At 33.1% G+C, this 22,895-nt stretch overlaps 1 protein-coding gene across 4 annotated transcripts in view; it reads left to right on the top strand.

Moving 5' to 3' along the window:
* LOC118203910 (ras-related protein Rab-37-like) overlaps positions 1-22,895 on the top strand; it is a 452,520-nt gene that overhangs the window by 357,326 nt on the left and 72,299 nt on the right. For all 4 annotated transcript variants that reach the window (XM_085823503.1, XM_085823504.1, XM_085823505.1 and 1 more), the window contains exon 5: positions 6,351-6,403. In XM_085823503.1, coding sequence (XP_085679629.1) covers positions 6,351-6,403 — 53 coding nt within the window. The remainder of the gene's footprint in view (positions 1-6,350; positions 6,404-22,895) is intronic.

The raw sequence follows: 22,895 nt of genomic DNA, 5'->3' as shown, positions 1-22,895 counted from the left end.
GGAATCCTATTGCAGAAAAATGACCCCGAATCGAGGGTTGTATCTGTAAGCTGAAACAAACGTAAGGTTTTATTAAAGTGACTATTTTCCTCCTCATTACTTGGTTACTTCGGTCCGGAAGTACCCTTGTATGTTTTATCCACAGGAAATCATTCGTTTTGGAGATGTTTATTTTCGTGCAACTAATGTCATGTCAACTTCATATCACCAAACAAGAGAAAAATAAACTTTATTTTTCAAAATAAAAAATAACTCTGCTTTAGAAAAAAGCAGTAAATAAACTTTATTCGAAATTTCATCATGTTTAATCATCTTCGTATAATATTGATCCTCATCCTCATTATTTACTCGTGGTATTTTCTGTAATTATTTAATTATCTGTAGGTTCTTTTGATAAGCAAATAATAATTCAGTTTTTACCACCTTGACTTTAACAGGGGACTGTTTATGCGCGAATGTATGCAGTATTACAGAATTCATTCATAAAATCTACAAATTAGAAAGAAATAAAATATTTATACTAGGCGTAAATTAAGATAATAAGACACCTGAAGCAGTTGATGAATGCAACGGGAAAAGGAACACGCATACTATTTTAAATTTTAGATGGCCGTTTGTACTGCTTGAAATGCACATTTTATATTTATTGAAAGTGATTGATAAAATTTTCTAGCTATTCTTTTTATCAATTAACTCTTTGCTTTCAAACATTTTGTCTCTAGCAGAAAGCAACTGCTTGTATGTTTTCTATTATTATCAAATACAACGAATCCATTTTAAGATGATCTCTCACGTTTCCAGACACTTTTGGCCTTCTACAAAGATGACAGCTTTAGTTGGATGATATTTAGTACCATATAGATTTATATATATATAAAAGCTGTTTCTCTTTTAGAACTGATAGTGTAAAGAGGGAGCCATGATACTCTTAGCCGACAACCACTTAGACAGTGACAATCAGATAACTGTTAGCCGGTAGAATATTTAACCGATATGTCCATTTTTTTATTTAAAAGTATGTCCATTGGATTATAACTGATAACATCTTCGGGTATGTTTATAAACAAGCAGTAAAGAAAAATGGATTTTGCATAGAAGTAACTGTAGAAATGAAGCTGTAAACATTTTGTTTATCAATTATGGAGAAACATCCAAATCCTATAATGCTTAGAAACACTATTTGATTCGAAGTACTTTATTATAATATTAGTGATGAAAATGTTTAATTTTATTGCTGATGATTTATTTTTTTGGTTCACAATCTGTAGCGTTTGTATGTTCAGCTATCCTACTTCAAGGGAACTTCATCGAATATATTTGTGAGAAGTAATTCGTTTTTTTAATACGCGTATTCTATCTTGCTCACTTATTTCTTTATTCTTATAAATTGTATATTATTCTTTTGACTTATTCTGTTCTCCCCATTGCATTGATCTAACTATTTTATTCTAATATTTATTAATCTTTATCGTAGTCTCATTAATTAATTTACTGATTTATTCCTTCTGTCTGTAGTTTACCTATGCATACATTTTCTTTTACTGTATCTATGCATATGTCTTTTTTTGTCTATCTGTATGTTTAACTATCTGTTTTCTATCTCTTTCTACGTATTTATCCGTTCCTTGAAAATATTATTTGGAATTTCAACTAAAGTAGTGTCTTAAACATTGTTCCAGAGTAATATTACTATCTTTTATTTGTTGTTATATCCTGTTTTATTTTAATTTGGTATTCCTGTTTATTTCAACGTAATTAATCATAATAGCTCTTTGTTAAAGTAATAAATATTTAACTTTTAAGCTTTGTTTAAACTTGAAGAAATGCAACTTTATTATAATAACACCGTTTGTAATTCATAAAATTCTGGGATCTTCATGTCAATAATCGAGGAAATAGCATTTGCTTCAGAATTTCTGCGCCTTTGATAGAATAAACGTAAAAGAAACCTGCTTATCACAATTTGTTTTAGCAGAGCTATTTAGGATAAGTGTATTGCAATTATTATTAATATTCTTTATCCGATTTAATAGATAAAAAGAAGTTAAGTAGTTTGTTTAAGATAATCTTGATAAATATTTTTGGCTGTTTCAGAAAAAGTAAATATTTATACCAAAGTATTAAAAGTACGTATGTGTCTTACTCACATATCTGTATTACATTATATTTATTATATTTGTATTTTTTGAAATAATTAGAGATCATCCTTTTAAAGTTTGGCAGAAAACTGAAAGGCTTGTTTTTGATAATGTCACTTTACACAATAATGTTATTTTTATGTATGTGTTGCTTCAAAATTTTCCATTTATACGTACCATTATCGTTTAAATTATCTTTTAAATTAATAATTCTCATGAGCGAAGCTGAGAAAACGTCTGATGAAAGTTAAGTGTATTGTTGAGTCAAATCGTAAATATTTACAAACAAAATCAATAGCTTATGAACAAATTTATTACGTCCCATAAGTTTTCAATTTTATACATACTCTCCTAGAAAACTGTTAATATCAACAACCGATCACTGGCTGATTTCCTCATCAAGCAACAAAACTTCACTCGGCATACGCTGAAAAGCATTTTTATAATTTTATTGGGATTTGTATATTTCTGTTTGGGTTAGTTGACAACGTTCAACTCTTTTCTACCGCCCTGATCGGAACAATGGTTAGCGGTGATGGCTGCCATAACGTTGCTCATCATAAACTGGAATGCAACTGGTCAAAGTCATACTGTCTCTTGTAAAGGAGTAACGTCTTGGTCAACAATCGAAGCTTTCTTCCTATTGACCATAATTCATTCGTGGGCCTGTTCTAAGTAAAATATTGCAAATAGAATAAAACAGATAAAATCTCAGACCAAAATAGATCGAATTCATGGAGTCCTTATGCTTAAGTGGCCAAAGATTTTGGTTTTATTAAGGTTATTGAAATAACGCCACATGGGCTCATCACGTGTACACTCAAGTAGCGTCTCTGTGAAACGGTCAGGAAACAGGCAAGAAAAGGGAAGACTGAAGTCCCGCGTCACAGAGTTCATCAGGTATGCTATTTCGGAGTTCCAGCAAGAAGAATTACCAGAATATAAATTTTGTATGATTTTTTTCTAATTTCCGTACCTACCTTCAACTGCTTAGTCTTTCCACGATTTCTGTGTAATATTTTATATTTATAGTTATAAAATAACTACACACATGTCAAACAAAATGTTTTCAAGTTCTTGCGTCTGCATTTATATAGTGCATTTCGCATAAAAATTAAAATAGCAAGTAAATCTAAACAAAGATACCTAATAAATCACTCACTGCACAAGTTAAAAAAATAATGTAGCAGCAAATTAGTGCAATATATATTTTAATTGGTGCAATTAAAATATAACCGTAAATTAACAGCTATAATATAGCAATCCAGATGAGAATGAGAGAGTCAAATAAGATTATGATGTGTTAATTTACTAAACGTCAACTTAGTCGTGTAATTCCGTATCCAAATACTTTTATCTTTACATGTTTAATCGGATGAGTTAGTTAAATCTTTTAAATATGATTGCATTAAATTTTAAATATATTTCATCTATGCAGTACTATGATAGAAAAATAAATTTTCAGTTTATTAGAATATTACTATTACACTGTCTTCAAAGAAATATTCTCTGACTACAGTGGACGTACGCCAACGTTTTCCAATCTTCGAAAATGTTTTAAAGTCGTTTGCCTGAAACTCCTTCAAGATTCGTCACGAGTATTCTTTTATTCCATTAGTGAACTCATTGATGGCCACGAAGTGGCATTTTTAATAATGAAACAAAAAGTCACGCGGTGCCGTAGCAAATGAATGTTGAGCTTGCAGTACCGTACGTGCTAAGTTTTGGTTAAAAATTGACGAATAACAAGAGCATAGTGAGCAGGACTGTATTCATAATATGACATTTATGGATTGATTCGTTGTAGATGAGGTTATTTTCTTCGAGTTCCTCCCCGCAAACGCCACAAAACACTCGGATAGTATTCTTTTTTAAGAGTTTAGTAAGTTGATAGAAATTCATTCTATACATTACAACAGTCGGAAAAAAAAAGTCAACATTAACCGATTTTTAACAGGCATTGATGTGGTCTTTCCGGCCTTGTTCTCATTTCGAGCGCCAATCATTTAATCGTTTAACTGCTTCTGTGGTAAAGCACAGATATTTATTTCATCACTGTGATAATATGTTTTAAAGATTCATCTTAAAGTAGTAGCTCCTAAATTACATTAACACGTTGTAAATTCCATATGAGACATTTTGGAACAACTGAAAAACCCCACGCATGTAATAGCTATTTTCATTACTATTCATTTGATCACTACATTACCAATCTTCGAGCATAAACCCAGAGGCAGTGATTATTCACGTTTGATATTAATATACACAAATTTATTTACATAAAATACAGTGGTTACAAGCATTATTATTAGGCAAACGCCTTCGTTACTATTAGACTTAACACCTTCGCTCTTCCAAGAAACTAAAGTTATTGAATAACATCATAGACAAGAGGCTCGGAGAGCCACCAAACGGCGGGAGCAACAACGCGTCACATTCGCAACAACGCGTCACAAACACGAAAATTCAAAATTGCTTGAACGGATACAAAAGATATTAAACCTTGCTGAGTGATATCCCTAATTATTGAATAAAAATCGCTCAGTACCACCTCTCTGCCTTGATTTATCTATTGCTCATTAGTGTCAGTTGGATGGTCTACTGACTACTACCGAAGCGTGATTCATCTTTGAAGCGTTCTTTGCCTTACTTTAGCATATTAAACGATTTTTAGAGTGATATTTTTTAAATATTTTTATGACATTTTAATTGTTTTTGTAGCAGAAATTCCAAAACAATACTCAGTGCAATTCCTTTGCTTCATTGCATTCGCCAATTTTTGAAAATCGCGCAAGTTTTTTTGGAACGTTTCAAACATTTTTGTAAAACATTTGCCATTTTTTTTCAAACGCTGCAGCAAAATTTCTTTATTCATTAAACACAAATTCAAGTGCAAAACGAGAAAAATAAAGAAATATGGATTGCTGCCAAATGAAATTCGTAGGAATTTCAAAACGCGATTTTTTTCAAAACGCGTATTTTAAATGAATCATTTCCGTTACTTTTTGATCGCAGTGATTAGCACGGTATTCTTAGCGTTTTAAACAAATAGTGTTCGAAACTATGTGAAATGTGGTATGTCATTGTGTTGTTGAATAAATAATGTATGCTATTCATATGACAAAACTTCTTTCATTTGTATTTTGTTGAAAATCGCCAATTAGGTATCGTTTTGAAATTTGGATACTTTTTTGTATTCCATATCGACCAATTAAGCTGAATTAGTCATAAATTTCTAGCAACTCATTCGGAAAATTTTTAAATTGCGCGAAAGAAACAACATGAATTACGCTTTGGAATTTGATGTGGTGTATTTAAATTTCAGTATTTTTAGAAGTTTATTCTGAAAATATATTTATTTTTCGAATTTTAATGTCATATGTCTGACTTGTCATTTTTCGCTATCTCATTTAAGTTAAAAATTATCGATTTCTTTTCTTTTACGATGCAGAGAGTATCCAAAAAATGACAGACCTTTAGATTTTATTACCGATTACGAGAACACAGTAAATGCATTCACTGTTTATCTCCTCAGCGCCCACCAGCGGCCGAGAGTTAAAGACGCTGAACACTGGTAGTTCGGTCCGAGGTTCGAATCCCGCGAACGGCTGCATGGGCGTTTTCGTGGTTTTCCCCACGTGTAACGTGTATACGAGCCAGTTTCCCTTAGAAAGTCCTCCACGAAAGTCATCCCTCCCCTCAGGCAGATAGCCCTAGCGTGCTTTGCCATAATTAAATACACCATTATCTCCTCAGTAATAATTAATTGTTAATTAAAAATTAGTTAATTTGTTTTGAAGAAGTCTAAACTAACGGAATGCAAGAAAACCTTTCCGGAATATTTTATGATAAGGAATGGAAATTCCCAAGCGTGTCTTATTAATTGATATTTTCTTTCATTAATTAGTTAAATTAATTTTAATGTTGAAAGTTACTCCTAATTAAATAAGAAGGTTCGTTTTAATAAAATCACAAGGGGAATTTTTTGAAAATAAGAAAATAATATGTGTTGTAAACGGGAAGAGAAGGGGATACAGATGCGTCATATGATCATCATTTACAAATATATCAGCAATAATTTTGCTAACTATTTATATGCATATTAAGGATTTACATAATTACAAAAATTTGAAATTGTATTATTTGTAGATTAAGATTTATGTTGTTTAATGCAGAAAGATACTAATTTAGATTATTTTGTATCTTTTTCAGCTCTGCTTCTTCTGTATGATGTTACAAATAAATCCAGCTTCGATAACACGAGGGTAAGTGAAATATTACATTTAATGTTTATTCTGTGTATTATCATTAGTTTCTAAAAATAGAAAAATTATAACACGTGGAATTGCGGTTAGAAAGTTTAATCAGAAAATTTTTAAATTGTAAAAAAAGCATTTCTAATAGTCATTCAGTCCTTTGAAGCTTTAATTCGCATGAGTTCTTGGTCTGCCATATGTTGCCAATTTACAAAATCCTTTATTTTTATATAATTAAAGCCTTTTTATTGTTTTCACAATAAATGTTCATATTTTATAATTAGATATAATACTTGATTTTATTTGATGCTAGCGAAAATTCTCTCATTAACAAGCCTTTGAAAAAAACGTAGTTTTAATTTTGCGTCTGTAAGTTGCATAGAAAATTATTAAAAACGTAAATAAAATATTTAATAACATTTTTCTTTTTTTCTGCTGCAAATAAATACTCATGTAATAACTTCGTGAGCATTTTCTGTCAGTTTAATTAAAGAAATGCTAAAAATACGTGGAAAATAAATTTTTGTAAATTTATGTTATTTTTCAGCTATTTTCGGTTCTAGGTATTGAATTTTCGACTTTAAGTATTGAATGTTTTGGCTATATATATTCATTCTTTTTAATTTGTTGTGTATTTGTTTTTGTTGTTTTTATCATTTGTTTATATATATTTTTAGTAATTTTTGTACAGCTACTGAATGTTTGTTTATCGTATATTTAATCTGATTTTAATTTGGAGTCAATTTTTCTATTTTGTGTGTAGTTAGTTCGTATATGGTCTTCATAATTCGGAGTCGATTGACTTTGGAATTGCAAGAAATTGGCTCAAGTAGAACCGGCGATATACCTTCCTATAAGATAATGGCGGTGATTTTGGTATCTTGACGATGTTTATAGCATTTTGGAAATTTCGAAAAGTGTTTTATTCGATACTAACATGTTTTATTCGATTTATTTTATTCTACTAGCGATTTCTCATTAAACTTCCAGAAATGCTTACTTTTTCCCTTGAGGAACTTTATATAAGAGGTGAGCTGCTATTAATCAGTTGGATAGGGATTTTTCATCTATTTGAGAGAGCTTTCTGCTCAAAGATTACTGCTTTAGACTTCTATATATCTTCTATATGCTCTACGAGCAGATCCGAGATATTCATTAAGTTATAAAGTATTTCCCCCGCTTTCCTACCGTGCCTTCGTGGTATAGTGGTCAGCACATTTAGCCGGTATTCGATGAGCCGGAGAGGTCCATGGTTCGATTCCCGGCGAAGACGTTGCTACTGTTTCATCTCTCCGGCTTCCAAAAATCCTAATGTCTCTACAGTGGCGCCCAAATTAAAAGGGTGGCGGATGATGATTTCTCCCAACCCAGGTGTTGCATCAGGTTCTTCTATTTACAATAAAATTAATGTAAAATTCCTTACCTGCTGCATCTTCAGTGTTCACGACGCCAAGCTTCTAATAATCACGTTTTCAGTAAGAGTTTCTATTACTGCTAACAAGCCATCTTGTCTTTTAATTATTTATTGAAATAAAAAGCTAATATACACTATTTACAAGGTAGGTGATAACTATTTTAAGACAGTACATTTTTAGTTCTGAGTCTTTACGCTCCTCCGAGCGGTTCCAATCTCTACTGGTTCTCGGAACTTAATTACAGCAAAAGTAAAGGAAGAGATGCCCGCCACCTAGTGGCAAGAATGTGACATCCTCCCACCTTTTGATTTTACCTCGATAAGATGGGAAAATCAAAACAAAATTTATCAATAATCAAACAAAAATTCAAGTACAACTTTCACAAATATGAAAAGTAACAAATGCTCTAAAATTAATACTTACAAAGAAGGATTACACATCTAAACATTTTCTGCATTACATTCATACCATATCCAGATAACATGTTCCAATTGACGACTGTTAGGACAATTAAAATTCTAAAATACTGAAAAGAAACAAAAATTAGTATAGCTATTTAAAAATATGTAACAGGTTTTACAGTTTTACGTCCATATCTAGTTTGATAGTTCATATCACTGTCACACTTATCGGCAGAGTTTTTTCTGTTCATGGTGAAGTCACTAAACAAGTTAGGTCTATCAAGTTCGAGAGGATAAATACGTTTCACAGGTCTTAGGAGTTCACCCGTTGCAGTTTTCACTTTGACAACACGTACTTCGTTGTCTTTCCCAGGATATAGTTCTACAACACGACCTATTGGCCAATCTATTCTCTTCTTGTTGTCGCTGCCGACAAACACCAAGTCATTTTTGTTGATAGTCCGAGTAGATCGCTTAGATGGTTTTTGCACTAGGATAGCTAAATATTCATCACGAAATCTTTTGCGAAAATGTTCTCTTAAGTTCTGCAAGAACTTGTATCTTTTTGTCAGATTGATGGTATCCAGGTAGTCTAAGTCTGGTACTCCGACGTCGTGCACATCTTGTAGAAACATTGAAGGAGTTAGTACCGTAAGATCATTTGGATCTTCTGAAAGGTACGTAAGGGGTCTTGAGTTAATCACTGATTCGATATCACAAAGTATAGTCAACATTTCCTCGTAAGAGACACAGGACTTGCCGAGAACATTTCTCAACATCTTCTTCACTGTTTGTACCAACCTCTTCCACCAACCGCCCCACCATGAAGCAGTTGGGGGATTAAACTTCCACTGTATTCTCATACTAGTTGAATGACATTCTATTTCTTTCCAATCTATCGATCTTAACAGATTTTCAGTTCCAACGAAATTAGTGCCATTGTCGCTGTAAATAATACCTGGACGACCTCTTCTGGCAATAAATCTCCTTAATCCCAAGATGAACGCATTTGTTGATAAACTTTCTATCAGCTCAAGATGTATCGCGCGATAGACTGCGCAAGTAAAGAGCAAGATCCATGCCTTTTTTCCTTTTCGTAAATAAAGAGGACCGGCTACATCGACTCCGGTCACTTCAAACACCAGAGCATCTCGAACTCGATCTTCAGGAAGAGGTGCTGGAACAGTCTCTATATTCTTTGCGCTATATCTTCTACAGCGAACACACTTCATAAGAACTTTACGTACTGTTTTTCTTCCTCTCAGGACCCAGAATTTCTGTCGAATATTGGCTAGTACGAATTGCACACCAGCGTGGAATAGTCGCAAATGGTAATCTAAAATTAACCTATGAACTAAGTCATGATTTGAGGGCAATACAATTGGACAGAGAAAATTTTCTTCTTCCTCTCTTCTAGTAATCTTGGTATTTAACCGAATAAGGCCATCTGAGTCAAAAAAGGTACAAAGGTTGCTAAGTTTAAGTTCTTTGCCAAATGCTTCTATTTGTATTATCTTGCATATTTTCTTTTCTACAGTTTCTATTTCAGGGACCGTGAGTTCTCCTGATTGTTTAGAATCTGATCTTCTGCAGTTGTTGATAAATCTGCATATCCAAGCAGTTATTCTTAACATTTTATGGTAAGATGAATATTTCTCAAAAAAATGTTCTACCCTTTGCGTATTTAGTGCAGAAATGACTGATTTCCTTTTTTCTGAATTCACTATTTCCATGTCCGGTATTTCCCTTTGTCTAGGACATTCTTCCTGATTTTTCTTCAGCCAGTCGGGGCCCTCCCACCATCTAACTACTAAAAGTTGTTTGGCGCTGCAACCTCTTGATGGGAGGTCAGCTGGATTTTTTGTTCCAGCAATATGTTTCCACGTTTTTGGATCCGTCAGTTTCCTAATCTCCCTGACTCTGTTTTCCACAAAGACAGCCCAGACAATCTCTTCCCTTTGAATCCATGTCAAAACTGTTGTAGAATCCGTCTAAAAATGCGTTTCCACATTTTGCCATTGTAAACCATTTAAAACAGAAGAGCATAGTCTGGCACCTATCGTGGCAGCTATCAATTCCAGACGAGGGATCGTAATAAATTTCACGGGAGCTACCCTAGAATTCGATGCCAACAGATGAACTTCAACTCCAGAATTCGTCACAGTTCTCAAGAAAACTGCAGCAGCATACGCATTACTACTGGCATCACAGAATGTGTGAATGCTGCAGAACTTCCTATTGTCCTTGCTGGAATGTATCCAACGTAGGAGGGATATTTCTTTTAAGAGAAAAAGACTTTTATACCAATTCACAAAATTTTGTTTTGTACTCTCGTCGACTTCAGTATCCCAAGAAATTCCTGTTTTCCATAGGTTCTGCAACAATACTTTAGGATACAAGAGAACAAACAGGACTCACAATTCCCATAGAATCAAATATTTTGTGTGCTACAGCGAGAATTGTTCTCTTCGTTATTATACCCATTTCAAAATCTTCTAGCCAATTCAGATTCAAAGTTAAATTATCTTTCTGAGAGTTCAATAACAGACCCAATACGGGTGAAATAGTTTCCTGTTTCAAGTTGTCTCCGTTATGTAACCAACCTCGAAGATTAAACTTTCCTTCATACATTATTTCTCGAGATTTTTCTATAAACGGGATCATCTCGGATTCTTTGTCAAAACTGGCAACAATGTTATCTACGTAGAAGCTACGCAAGAGTTTAGCTATCATCTCCGTATCATATGAGGAATTTTTCATGTACTTTTGTAGATGGAATTCTATAACAGCTGCCAAAAGGAAAGGACTACTCTTAACCCCAAATACTACTCTAGTATGACGAAATACTTTCGTTTTCTTTTGTTCCACATCATCCCACCAGAAAAACTGAAGCCAATCTCTATCTTGAGGCCTTACACTGATCTGTAAGAAAGCCTTTTCAATGTCTGCTATAGCAGCAAACTTGCCTTCCCGAAATCTCAACAAAAGAGAAGGAATTAGTTCTATCAAATTTGGTCCACACTCCAAACACTGATTTAGAGAAGGAGACGATTGTTTCCTCGCAGACGCATCAAACACCGGTCGAATTGGTGTTGAGCCATTTTCTTTGATCACCGGTCTATGTGGCAAATAATGTCCATAGTCAACCGCAATATTTTCTTTAACTTCTTCGATCACTCCTAAGTTACACCAGTCATTAAAATCTGCATTGTATGAAGAAAATAAATTTTGAGATAAAAGTTTCTGGGTGGTAGATTGTAGACGTTTCAACGATAAATCCTTGTGGGTGGAGAGTGGTACATGATTCTCCGCCCACTGAAGTGCGACTTCATAACGCCCTTCTTCGTTTAGAGATACAGAATTTTCGAACTGCAGTTTTGATTGCAAATCCCTTTCCTCTCTAGCCTTCTTTGTAACTGGATCTGTTACTCCGATAACATCAAGCCTCCACAGTTCTGACAGCGTGGCATCAGAAATATGTAAAGATAACGAAAGCGTGGAAAAGGAATTTTCTATTTCATAATTGTCAGTGTTCGCTTTCCCCATGACTGTCCACCCAAGTCTTGTACTTACAGCAACTAATCTTCCCCAAGGAAGAACTTCGATTTTACCTGTAAATAAATTTGCAGCAACATCTGCCCCTAACAACAAATGAATCTCTTGAGGGTTCTCCTGGAATAATCTGCAATTTCCATTTTCAAAAACATCACTGACGTAAATTCCTCTTCTTCTAAGTTCCCTAATCCAGTGTATATTTTTGATTTTAGGGACCGAAGAACATATTTTTCTTTCATCCAATACATTGATTTCGCAATTATACCGTTTATCTACGCTACCCAATTTTATTCTATAACGTTTATGTTTTCCCGAAACTTCTATGCCACCGAAAAGTCCGTGGGTTACATTTTGTTCACCTAAGCTTCTTAATTGTAACCTTTCTGCTGCATACCTGCTTATGTATGAGTTTTGACTTCCGGTGTCAATTATCGCTCGAACAAATTGGTTATTCCCTCTTCCATATATGCGAACAATTAAAAGTTTGCAAATATACTTCTGAACATCGTGCTTGATTTGAAAGTACTTTATTTTCTATCTGTTTGTCTTTTTTAATTTCCGAAACTTCGACAGAAGGATTTTGTTTATTACACATAATAGTTGCATGTTGTTTTTTACAAATAGAACAAGTTATTTTTGTTCTGCAGTTTTGAGCCAAATGGTGTAATTTTAGGCATTTATAGCAAGCACATTTTCTTTTTAAAATGTCCCTTTTTTCTTGTAATGATAAGCCGGAAACGAAACTACAGTCATGAATCTTGTGGAATTGATTACAGAATACGCAGTTCATATCTTCCTCCCTGCATTCAGATTTTGTAAACAAATCTGTAGCGGTCGGAATCTTTGGTTTATTATGTCTATTTGAGAAACCATATGCGCTTTTCGTTGCAGGGGGGAAAGAAAACTGTCGCCGATCGGATACTTTTTGCTGTTGCGAAACCGTTGACCTTGTGCGTTCGCGGGATGAAAGTTCTGCGTGTAAAAATGACATTAAATTTTTTATGTTATAATCTGTGCCAACATTTTGTGTTCTATGAAATTCAAGCGTTAATTCTGAAGGCAATAACTTCAAAATCATCGGACACAGCAAAGCACTGTAAGATTCCGATACAACATCTAACGCTTCGAGACATCTAATCTGTGTTTGTACTTTATCATACAAGTTACGAAATGTTTTTATGTCATTCGCATTTTTTAATGATTCAATATTCAGCAAATTATTCATGTGCGCATTAATAAGAATGTCTCTCCTTCCAAAACGGTCGTGTAAGATTTGAATTGCTGAATCATAATGTTTCGGCGATAACGGAAGTCCTTGAACGCAATTAGCAGCTGTTCCTCCTAAATACGCTTTCAGGTAATTAAATTTGTCTACTTTGTTCAATGATTCGTTATTATGTATTGAGGACTCAAAACTATTCCAAAAAGTAAGCCATTGACTACTGTTCCCATAAAATACGGGAATCGAAAGTTTTGGTAATTTAACATTAGGTGTATCTTTTATATTTTGCTGTGTGTTCGGTGCATTTAAGTCATGATTAAGTTCCTTAATCCGTTTCTTAAGCCTGAATTTCCATAACGTTATCTTCTCGCGATATTGTTCTGTAATTTCGAATTCATCTACACTCAGAATTGGTTCAACTTCCACATCGGCATTAGATAGCGTTTCGGTTTTAGCATTAAGCTGTTCTAACAATTCTTCGAGCTCATTAATACTACCTTCAGATTTATTTAATTCACTTTCGATTTTCTTAAATAGTTTTGTAACGGCAGTTCTTAAGATACTTCTTTTCTTTTTTGATTTATCTGCTTCAGCCATTATCTTTCTTAGATTCAAACACTTACACAAAAAATATACGTCTCATGAAAAACAAATATTTAACTCTTACTTAGAAAACAAAATTATTCTTTTGCTGAATACTTCAAGAACAAGTATTAAAATCTTCAATTTTAATATTCAGCTTTTGAATTCACTTTATTAGAACTTTTCAAAAAACCTGGCGTCCCTGTTCGGGCGCCATAATAATGTTGCATCAGGTTCTTCTATTTACAATAAAATTAATGTAAAATTCCTTACCTGCTGCATCTTTAGTGTTCACGACGCCAGGCTTCTAATAATCACGTTTTCAGTAAGAGTTTCTATTACTGCTAACAAGCCATCTTGTCTTTTAATTATTTATTGAAATAAAAAGCTAATATACACTATTTACAAGGTAGGTGATAACTATTTTAAGACAGTACATTTTTACATTTTTAGTTCTGAGTCTTTACGCTCCTCCGAGCGGTTCCAATCTCTACTGGTTCTCGGAACTTAATTACAGCAAAAGTAAAGGAAGAGATGCCCGCCACCTAGTGGCAAGAATGTGACATCTGCCCTTTAAAAGGGGGAGTATATAAAGTATTTCTCTTGCTTTTCTAGCGTGCCTTCGTAGTGTAGTGGTCAACAAATTGAGCCGGTATTTCAGAGGTCCGTGGTTCGATTTCCGGCGAAGGCATTGCTAATTTTTTATCTCTCAGGCTTCCAAAAATCCTAATGTCTCTACAAAGTGTTAAAAAGAATTTCCCCTTATCTCTGTTTTCTCCTTGGGCTATTAATACGCAATAGCTATTTATCTCCTTGTTACATTTGCTATTAATCTTAACAAAATTTTAAGTAACTTTGTAGAGACATTAACATTAATTTGGAAGCAGGCAAGATGACAATTTAGCAAACCCCTTCGCCGGGAATCGAACCGCGGACCTCTGGAATACCGGCCCAGCGTGCAGAACCACTACACCACGAAGGCACGCTAGGAAGGCGGGAGAAATACCTTATATACTCCCCCTTTTAAGGGGCAACTGGGTTTTTTAGGGGACCCAATCGGCAAATCCTGGGTGAGGAGAATCATCATCCAAACACCCTTTTAGTTCGGGCGTCACTGTAGAGACATTAACATTATTTTGGAAGCAGGCAAGATGAAAATTTAGCAACCGAATATCGGCCCACTGTGCATAACCACTACACCACGAAGGCACGCTAGGAAGGCGGGAGAAATACCTTATAACTTAACCAAATTAAATTATAATATGCTGTTAAAGCATATGTAAATATATGTTAAAGAACTGCGTATTAAGGGACTTGAACCATATTCAACGTCATAGCGTGGTTAGTGGAGGCCCCGAAGGTGTTAGGTTCGTATTCCGAGAGCATGAGCATTTATAATTTTTAGTATCCTTGGTAAAGAAAAGGCATTTGAAGTCCATGCATTAAAAAAGATTGTTGAGGAGACGGACAATAGAAGAAGAGGGTTAGGAGACCTTCAGATTTCATTCCTCTAAATATTCTTAGTCAGAACTGGGAGGAAGAATCATATAGCTCTCGTGTAATATATCTACATTAAATAATTTAGCGAAATTCATTACTGACTTAATCTGCCTCTAACGCCAGGATGCGTTAATCTTTCCTAAATTGAAATTATGGCAGCGTGCAAGAGAAATTCGCTAATTTGAATATTTAATTAGAATACTATGTCGTCGTTAGACCCTCAACTAATGACTGAAGAGAACACCTTTCTATGATGGTATTTTTTCTGGACTATTAAATGGAGTGGCTACATACATTTTCATGATTTCAACCACGCGTAACTTATTTACAAGCCAATTTCTTTTAACTGCCTATGAAAGTATCTCTTCTCGGACTTAAAAATGTTTTTGCCATTACGAAAAATACCTTTTTCGATGATGGTAGCACAATTACGCCATCCTGTTGCAAACTTAATTAGAGTATATCATTATACTTTCATTTTATCATAAAATGTATTCGGATACTTCTTTATTTTTAGTTATTTTTCTTTCAATTAATTTATGAAACTATTCCACAGTGAATTGAAGGCAATAAATTTTATTTTATTGTTTTAATTAGTAAGGCGTTTAAGTGTTGTTTAGGTAGATTATATTTAATTCTTAAGCCGCGGGAGATTATTCTTTACCTAAAAGAATGAAATCATTAAATTCTCCATAAAATATGTTTTTATATTATTGTATACTATTCTTTCTACAGAAAGTCCTTTCTTAATTATATTCCTAATTATCTTGCAGTCCTTGAGTGTTCCGAGCATCGTTATTTGACCTGGGGCAGCTTGTTAAATATAAACTAAGGAAAAAGCGGAAACGAGATATTTTATAATGGCTTAGTCTAAAGAGTTGCATGAGATATATATAGTCTTTATTTCTGTTAGTTATAGGCTGCTGCATTATTCATGATTTTGAATTACTTATTAATTATTATATTTTAGAAGCAGAGCTAAAAATATCCATTTCTGAAGATGGAAAGTACTTTCTGAAAATTTCGTTTTCGGGGGCCTAAGAATTTATAGATTTTAATTTATCCCTTTTAGTATATTTCTCTGATAGAGGATTACGTACGCATACGTTTTCATATTAAAATATGGCATCTGAGTATACGCGATCATATGTTAATGCATATGTTATTTTAAATTAAATCTTAGAATTTTGAATTTCGCTATTCTTTTATCTCTTCCCGAAATAAAATAATGTTAAAAGTAATGGTCAATTAAAGTGAAAATTATAACCTACCGTTTAAGCTGAAAGTTAAAAAAAACTCTGTAACTTGAAAATTAAAATTTTAACCTGCATCATAAGATATATGGGAGCAGATTAAAGCTTGGATTAGACTGTAAATTTCACATGAACTGAAAGTTTCGGAATGTATTATACTCGTATATATAAAATACAGAGGGTGTTTACACATTTTTAGAACGATTTCGATAACGAATTACTAAAAACAAAGGTTTGGGAATGAGCGTTTCTGGCAACAGCTTATTAGTTGTTGTGTAAAATATCACATCCTACTTTTAAATTCATACTTCTTTCAAAATGCCGCATATAAACAAGCAGTGGATTGACCGATATCTTTTTACCCTTTCCGAAGATAAATATTCCTATTTCAAAAACGTTGTGAAATACGTGGTATTAAAATTTCTAAGTGCAAAATAAGCAACATTTTTAATTGGAAAGGAGAAAAACCTCACCGTCAATCATTACTTCTACATGAAACGAAGACTCAAACGCATACCCGAAAATGGCATTTACTGTTTTGGATGTTTGTAAAGTTAAATCATTGGTAACAACAGATAATCCATCAACGCAGAATTCAATTACAAGGTCTTTAAATACATACGTAGCAACAAAAAATGAAATTATGAACCAAGATTTACAACTTAAAAAAGCTAAAATCATAATATTCAACAAGTTTAGCGAGGCATTTAGCTCAAGGCAGAACTATTTGTAGAACCGCGTATGTAAACTATATAGCAGTGTGACCCTTCATAAAGCATAGGTTTATCTAAATGACTGCAATAATAATGGTCTATTTATTATCGAAAACGAAGAGAAAAAAAATTACAAACCTGGCTCCATTCATACAAAGAAAGTTACAGTAAATGGTTTATGATCGTCGCAGGATCCTCTTACACCGCGAAATTAAAAGTAAGAAGAGTGGAAGAAATTAATGAAGTCAATTCAACGTATTTTTAAGAGAAAGTTTTGCGTCCGATATTTGCAGGAAAAAAATTTCATTTCTTTCTCCCAGTAGCTTTCAAAGGTTGAAACTTCATTGTGACAAAACAACACATCATACTTCGAAAAATACCACTGCATTCCTTGAAAAAATATAAATTGACAGTAAGATAAAAAATAAAGATTACTAGTATACATGAAGTATTGCTTATATATCTTTTCAACACATATTTTCGAAGTTCCCTGCTATTTTACCCGTGGTCTATTTTGCCTTTGGTCTCTTGAAAAGAGCTCTTTCTAAGCGTAAACCCACCACAATTGATAGACAATGAGAAATAGTGGAATAGAAATGGAAATTGATACCCTTGGAAATTTTACGAAAAGTCTATCTATCATGAAAAGTACGACGCAGACTTATAATCCAGAAAAACGCCCTTCAGATGAAATATTTTTAAAAAGGACGCTTTACGTTTTAAATATTAATAAAATAGTTCTAAAAATGTGTAAACGCCCTCTGTAGTTTTGTGGAACAAAAGCAAAATTGGCTAAATGCGCTTTCATTATGTTCTATAGCATTCTCTAAATGATTTTAGCTGCAGTGTGGATGTTTCACACTAATAAGTAATCACTTTTTCTGCTTTAAGCGCTTTTATGTTGCAGCTTCAGTAAATAGCAAAATTATTGTCATTTTTTAATATCTGAAAATAGGTATAACCATTTTTTCGCAAAATAAAACTTCTTTCAAAAACAAATGTGCTGTCATATCATATGCCATAATGTTTAGCACCCATATCGATAAATGTATCTATAAATAAATGCTCTTTCAGTTAACTGAATATCAGTTAGTGTATAATAGTTTCCAAACGACATGTATAAAAATATTGCGTTCTAAGGAGTTTTTAAAATAAAGAATTTTGTAAATAATGAAGCCGCTTAACGCGATAGTGGTTACTCTGACTGCCGTACCGAAGGGCCTGGGTTCGAGTCCCAGAAAAGTCTTGCATGTTTTTAAATGTATAGTGTCTGTTCGGCATGGGAGCACTCTAAACATGCGGTGAGCCGAAAGTCCTCTCGAGAGGTTGGTGATAGGGAAAGAAGGGTAGAAGACCCTCGGACACGTCTTCTGGAGTGCTCTCTCTGTCAAAATGGGGGGGGGGGGGAGAGAACTGAAGCTGTCACCTATGTGGTGCTCAAGGTTCTTGTCAACGACAAGCCTTGGTGATTGTTGTTGACTCCTTGCCGTGATGAATGTCGTGCGCTTATGTTGGCCATTGTCAAAGTCATTATCTTTAATAAAATGCTAGAAATGTGTGTTAATAACATACAACTGTTAGACTTCTTGAGCAAAAGCAAACTGTAATTGTGCAGAAAGAATCACAATATAACGAAGATTTTTTGCATAGCATAATAGCCAAATTTGTGTGAAGTTAAAGACAAACTGAAAACAAAAGACTCACCTGGGCTTTTTAATTAGCTTTAATTAACAAAACATAATTTGATAAAAAAAAAATCGGAAAGGTTTCAGATTTTAAATTACGTCCAAAGCGGTGTTTTCTTAACGTTTTGTGTGTTACCTTTATTTATTAAATATCGTGTTCTTTGCACTTAAACCATAAAATTCGATTCAATAGCAATGTCGCAAATTAATTTTAAAATAAGCATATCTTTAGAATTTCCGATAAGCAGTTTCGCGCGCTGGAAATATTTTTTTTTTTTTCTTTTTTTAACCCCCGTAGAGTGTTGTTATTGCTCGCTTTGAAATCCTTGACTTTGTTAATCAAAAATTCGTTAGAGTTTTACAAAATATGAAATCGATAATAAAATAAATTTCAAATTTGGGCTTCCACATTCGCATTTGGGCTTCCACATTCGCATTTGGGCATCCACATTACGTCATTCAAAATTCGATGGTTCTATGTACCGTTGTTTTATCATAATGCGAGAAACATAATAATACATTTATGCAGATTCTTCATTATTTAATTTCTTCAAATATAATACAGGGCGATAGTATTTGGTGGCAACAGTTTGAAAAGTGAAACGGACATTTATAGTGATTCAACGCAAAATCGCAAAACGAAAACAATAGTCCTTCAGGGACAAAGCCCCTTTGGACTAAAAATTCCTATAAACATTAATTCTCAAACTAAAATGTAATATACTCACATAATTAAAATATCAAAAAATTGAATTTTAAGTGTGAAACGATTGACTTTTCAGTAAAATTTATGTTTGATAAAATATTTATTAAACTATTTTTTTTGCCGTCAAAATGTACAAAAATATTATAAGAATAGCAAGCGCAAAGTGGAAAAAGAATTTTTTTTTCTTTTTTAAAAATTTTATTTACTGCGAGTAAATACCGCCAAGAATAGGACTGAAAGGGTTTTCTATAGATAGTCCATCACTTTTGTGATGATAATTACTTTAGGAAATAAAAATCTGAATTAGAATTTAGTGATATTTTCAATATGCAGAACATGGAATTCTTAAAGTCTATATTGAAGACATTTTACTGTTGTTATTGCTACAGTATTAATAATTGATAGTGATTTAACATCAAAAAACACTGAAATGTGGGTAAAAAGATTGTTGAAATATCGAATAATCCATTTTCGTGCTGGTAAGCGAAACTCTGGCATCACAGTTATTATCATTTTATTGATTATATTTACTTACTGAGGGAAAAAATAATTCTGAAATACTTTACTCGATTACAAACAATATATATGACTTGAGTCATCTTGTAGAGACATTAGGTTAATTAGAAAAGACAGAGAAATGAAAAATGAGCAATCGTCTTCACCGGGAATCGAACCACGGACCTCTGGATACCGGCCCAGCATGCAGAACCACTACACCACGAAGGCACGCCAAGAAGGTGGGAGAAATACCTTATAATCTCTTAAAATAAAATATTTTTTCTTTTTTAATAACTAGTCCTTGGTAATGTTTAAGAAATTTCGCGAAGGAGTTTTAACTCGCCTTAATTCTAAAGAAAAATTCAAATATACATACACTTCAAGAACTTTGGCAACACTCTTGCAATGTTTACTTCTGACAGCTGATGTATATGTGCTTTGCTTTGCTCTTGTATATTTAGATAACACCTGTTTTTAAAAAATGGGTTGTTTTTGCTTCCGACGTTTTTCCGTTTATTCAGCTGTAATCTAACATTTAGGAATGTTAAAATTTTAAAAGATCTGTGGCATGAAGCGTCATTGATTATTTCAGCTTCCTGTTACATATACAGAGCGAAATTTGCTGTAAATAAAATTGGAAGAAAAGCATGTCAGTGTACGAATTAAATTATACCAAGAAAGCAACCGTAGATCTAACGCAAACTTTGAATAAGACTTTAACTTTAACAAACAAGGTCCCTCATTCTAACGGGTAAAAACTCAGCAATTAAGAATATAGTGCTCAAAAAGTGATAAAAGAGACAAAAAAGACCACAATAAAATCGGTCAAATTAAAATGTTTACTGTTTCCCTGGATTTCACTGGTATTTGAGTATTTGGCAGTGTTTACGTGAAGCAATTTGTAGAAAATGACTTGAATTGGGGCAAGATAACTCATGTATTTTACACCACGATAATGCACCTTCTCACAAGGCACTTGTTCATGAATTTTGAGCCAAAACATTCATCAAATACAGCTGCTGAAGCTCCATATTCGCCTGATATGGTACCCTGTAATTTTTATCGTATTGTCACGGTTACAGCTGCTGGTCGCGCTTTGAATCTATTTATACAGTAAAAGAAAAGTCACTTCCGTTCTGAAGGAGTCTCATAAAAATGGTTTGGTTTGGCTTATTTAATTGCGACAAAGCCTAGAGATCTGTCTGCCTAAGGGGGGGAGATGCCTTCGTGGAGGACTTTCTCAAAGAAACTGACTCATATACACGTTACACATGGGGAAAACCATGTGAAACGTGTATACATTCGTAGGATTCGAACCCTCGACTGAACTACCAGTGTTCAGCGACTTTACCGCTCTGGCGCTGGTGGGTCGCTTCATAAAAATGACTTTATAGAATGTTTAGAGAAAAGCAAACGTTAATACAAGTGCATTAGAAGTGAAGGGAATTACTTTGAATGGAGTGTAATAAACATTAGTGAAAAAAATTTTAATTTTGTGCCTCATAGAATCCTTCTTGATATTTTTTTTAATCACAGTAACGAATTTTTCTAAATAATAGTAAACCGTTAACTTCTGATGTTCCTTCTCCATAAGTCTTTGCCCACAGAAAGCTATTTATCAGTTTTTATAGCCTTCTTACTAATTTTTTTTCCTCGGGTTTTTATCTTTCAGTTTTCTTAGCGTCAGCGATTCATTAATATGAAGATTAATATTCGAACGTCGTGATAATTAGATATTTTTTTTATATGTAACATTGTCAGCAACCTACGCAATGAGTATTATTTTAAAAAGCGTAGGAAAGCAAAAAAGAAAAGGTAAATGTCGCGCGTTATTACATATGCGAAGTTAAAAGCTTTACGAGAAATTTTTCAGTCCATATCAGCTCAAACTTTTTTTTTGGAGGGGGAGGAATCTTAAAAGCATTTTCTAGTATCAAAGAGCTCCTACATAAAAAGCATTATAATTACATTTCGTGGTATTTTACCGGAATTAATTAAATTACAGATTACATCATCCAAAAATAGTTGACAATATTCCTTTCTTTTTCCACTTCACTTGAAAAAAGTTTTCCACTTGGAGTAAAATATTTTGTTTACTTTTTAAACTATTACTGTGAAACATTTATAATAGGCGAAATTACACTTCAGTTTTCTGTCAAATGGTTTGAATATTGGTGTGATAACTGATGTTTGTAATAGTTCTGTGTCAAATGACTTCAATTTCGTACAGTATTGCTTAGTATTATGTTCGTTAATGAAGAATGAATTAGATTAAATATGAACTATTGTAAAGAAATTTTAATCAAAATATTTAATTAAATGTAGAACTGAAGATTTAAATAACGGTTATTAAAATGATTTTTACTTATTATTTTTATGACTTTTACTTATTATTTTTATGATTTTTACTTACAGTCTTGCTTTTTTCACGTAAATCAAAAATGGCAAAAACATTGAGTCAACTTTATGTAATATCTAATTACTGCAGTAATTGTATTTTTCGCTGCAATACGTTTATTTTAATATATATATATATATATATATATATATATATGTAATAAACCCACAAAGGTCTTTTTTAGTTTGCTCTCTTTTCTTTAATTATATATAATAAAAAGTATAAATCTAAATGATATACAGGGTGATGAAAAACATTTTCCAGAAACGTAAAGGCAGGGCAGATCGAAATAAGCAGATTTTTGTAATGGAATGGAGCGTAGAAGTCTTACGAGGCACTTTTAAGCAGTAAAAAAAAATCTGATGCGGACACCACATGACATGTACGGAAGATTAAATTATACGCATTTTTTGCTGAATTTCATTTAAACTTATTTCAATAGAGATGAGATAGGTTTCTTATTTAATTAATTCAGTTCTAACTTCTCGGTAAGGCAAAAATACATAGGGCCTCAAAATATCTTCAGTAAAAATTGAAAAATATAAAAAAGAATAAAACACTAAATACAGTTAA

The sequence above is a fragment of the Stegodyphus dumicola genome, chromosome 9, assembly GCF_044657685.1.
Source record: "Stegodyphus dumicola isolate Sdum_Otavi_A_Nest chromosome 9, ASM4465768v1".
Taxonomy (NCBI): domain Eukaryota; kingdom Metazoa; phylum Arthropoda; class Arachnida; order Araneae; family Eresidae; genus Stegodyphus; species Stegodyphus dumicola.
The sequence above is the reverse complement of the archived record's forward strand: the minus strand, read 5'-3'. Positions and strand labels throughout refer to the sequence as shown.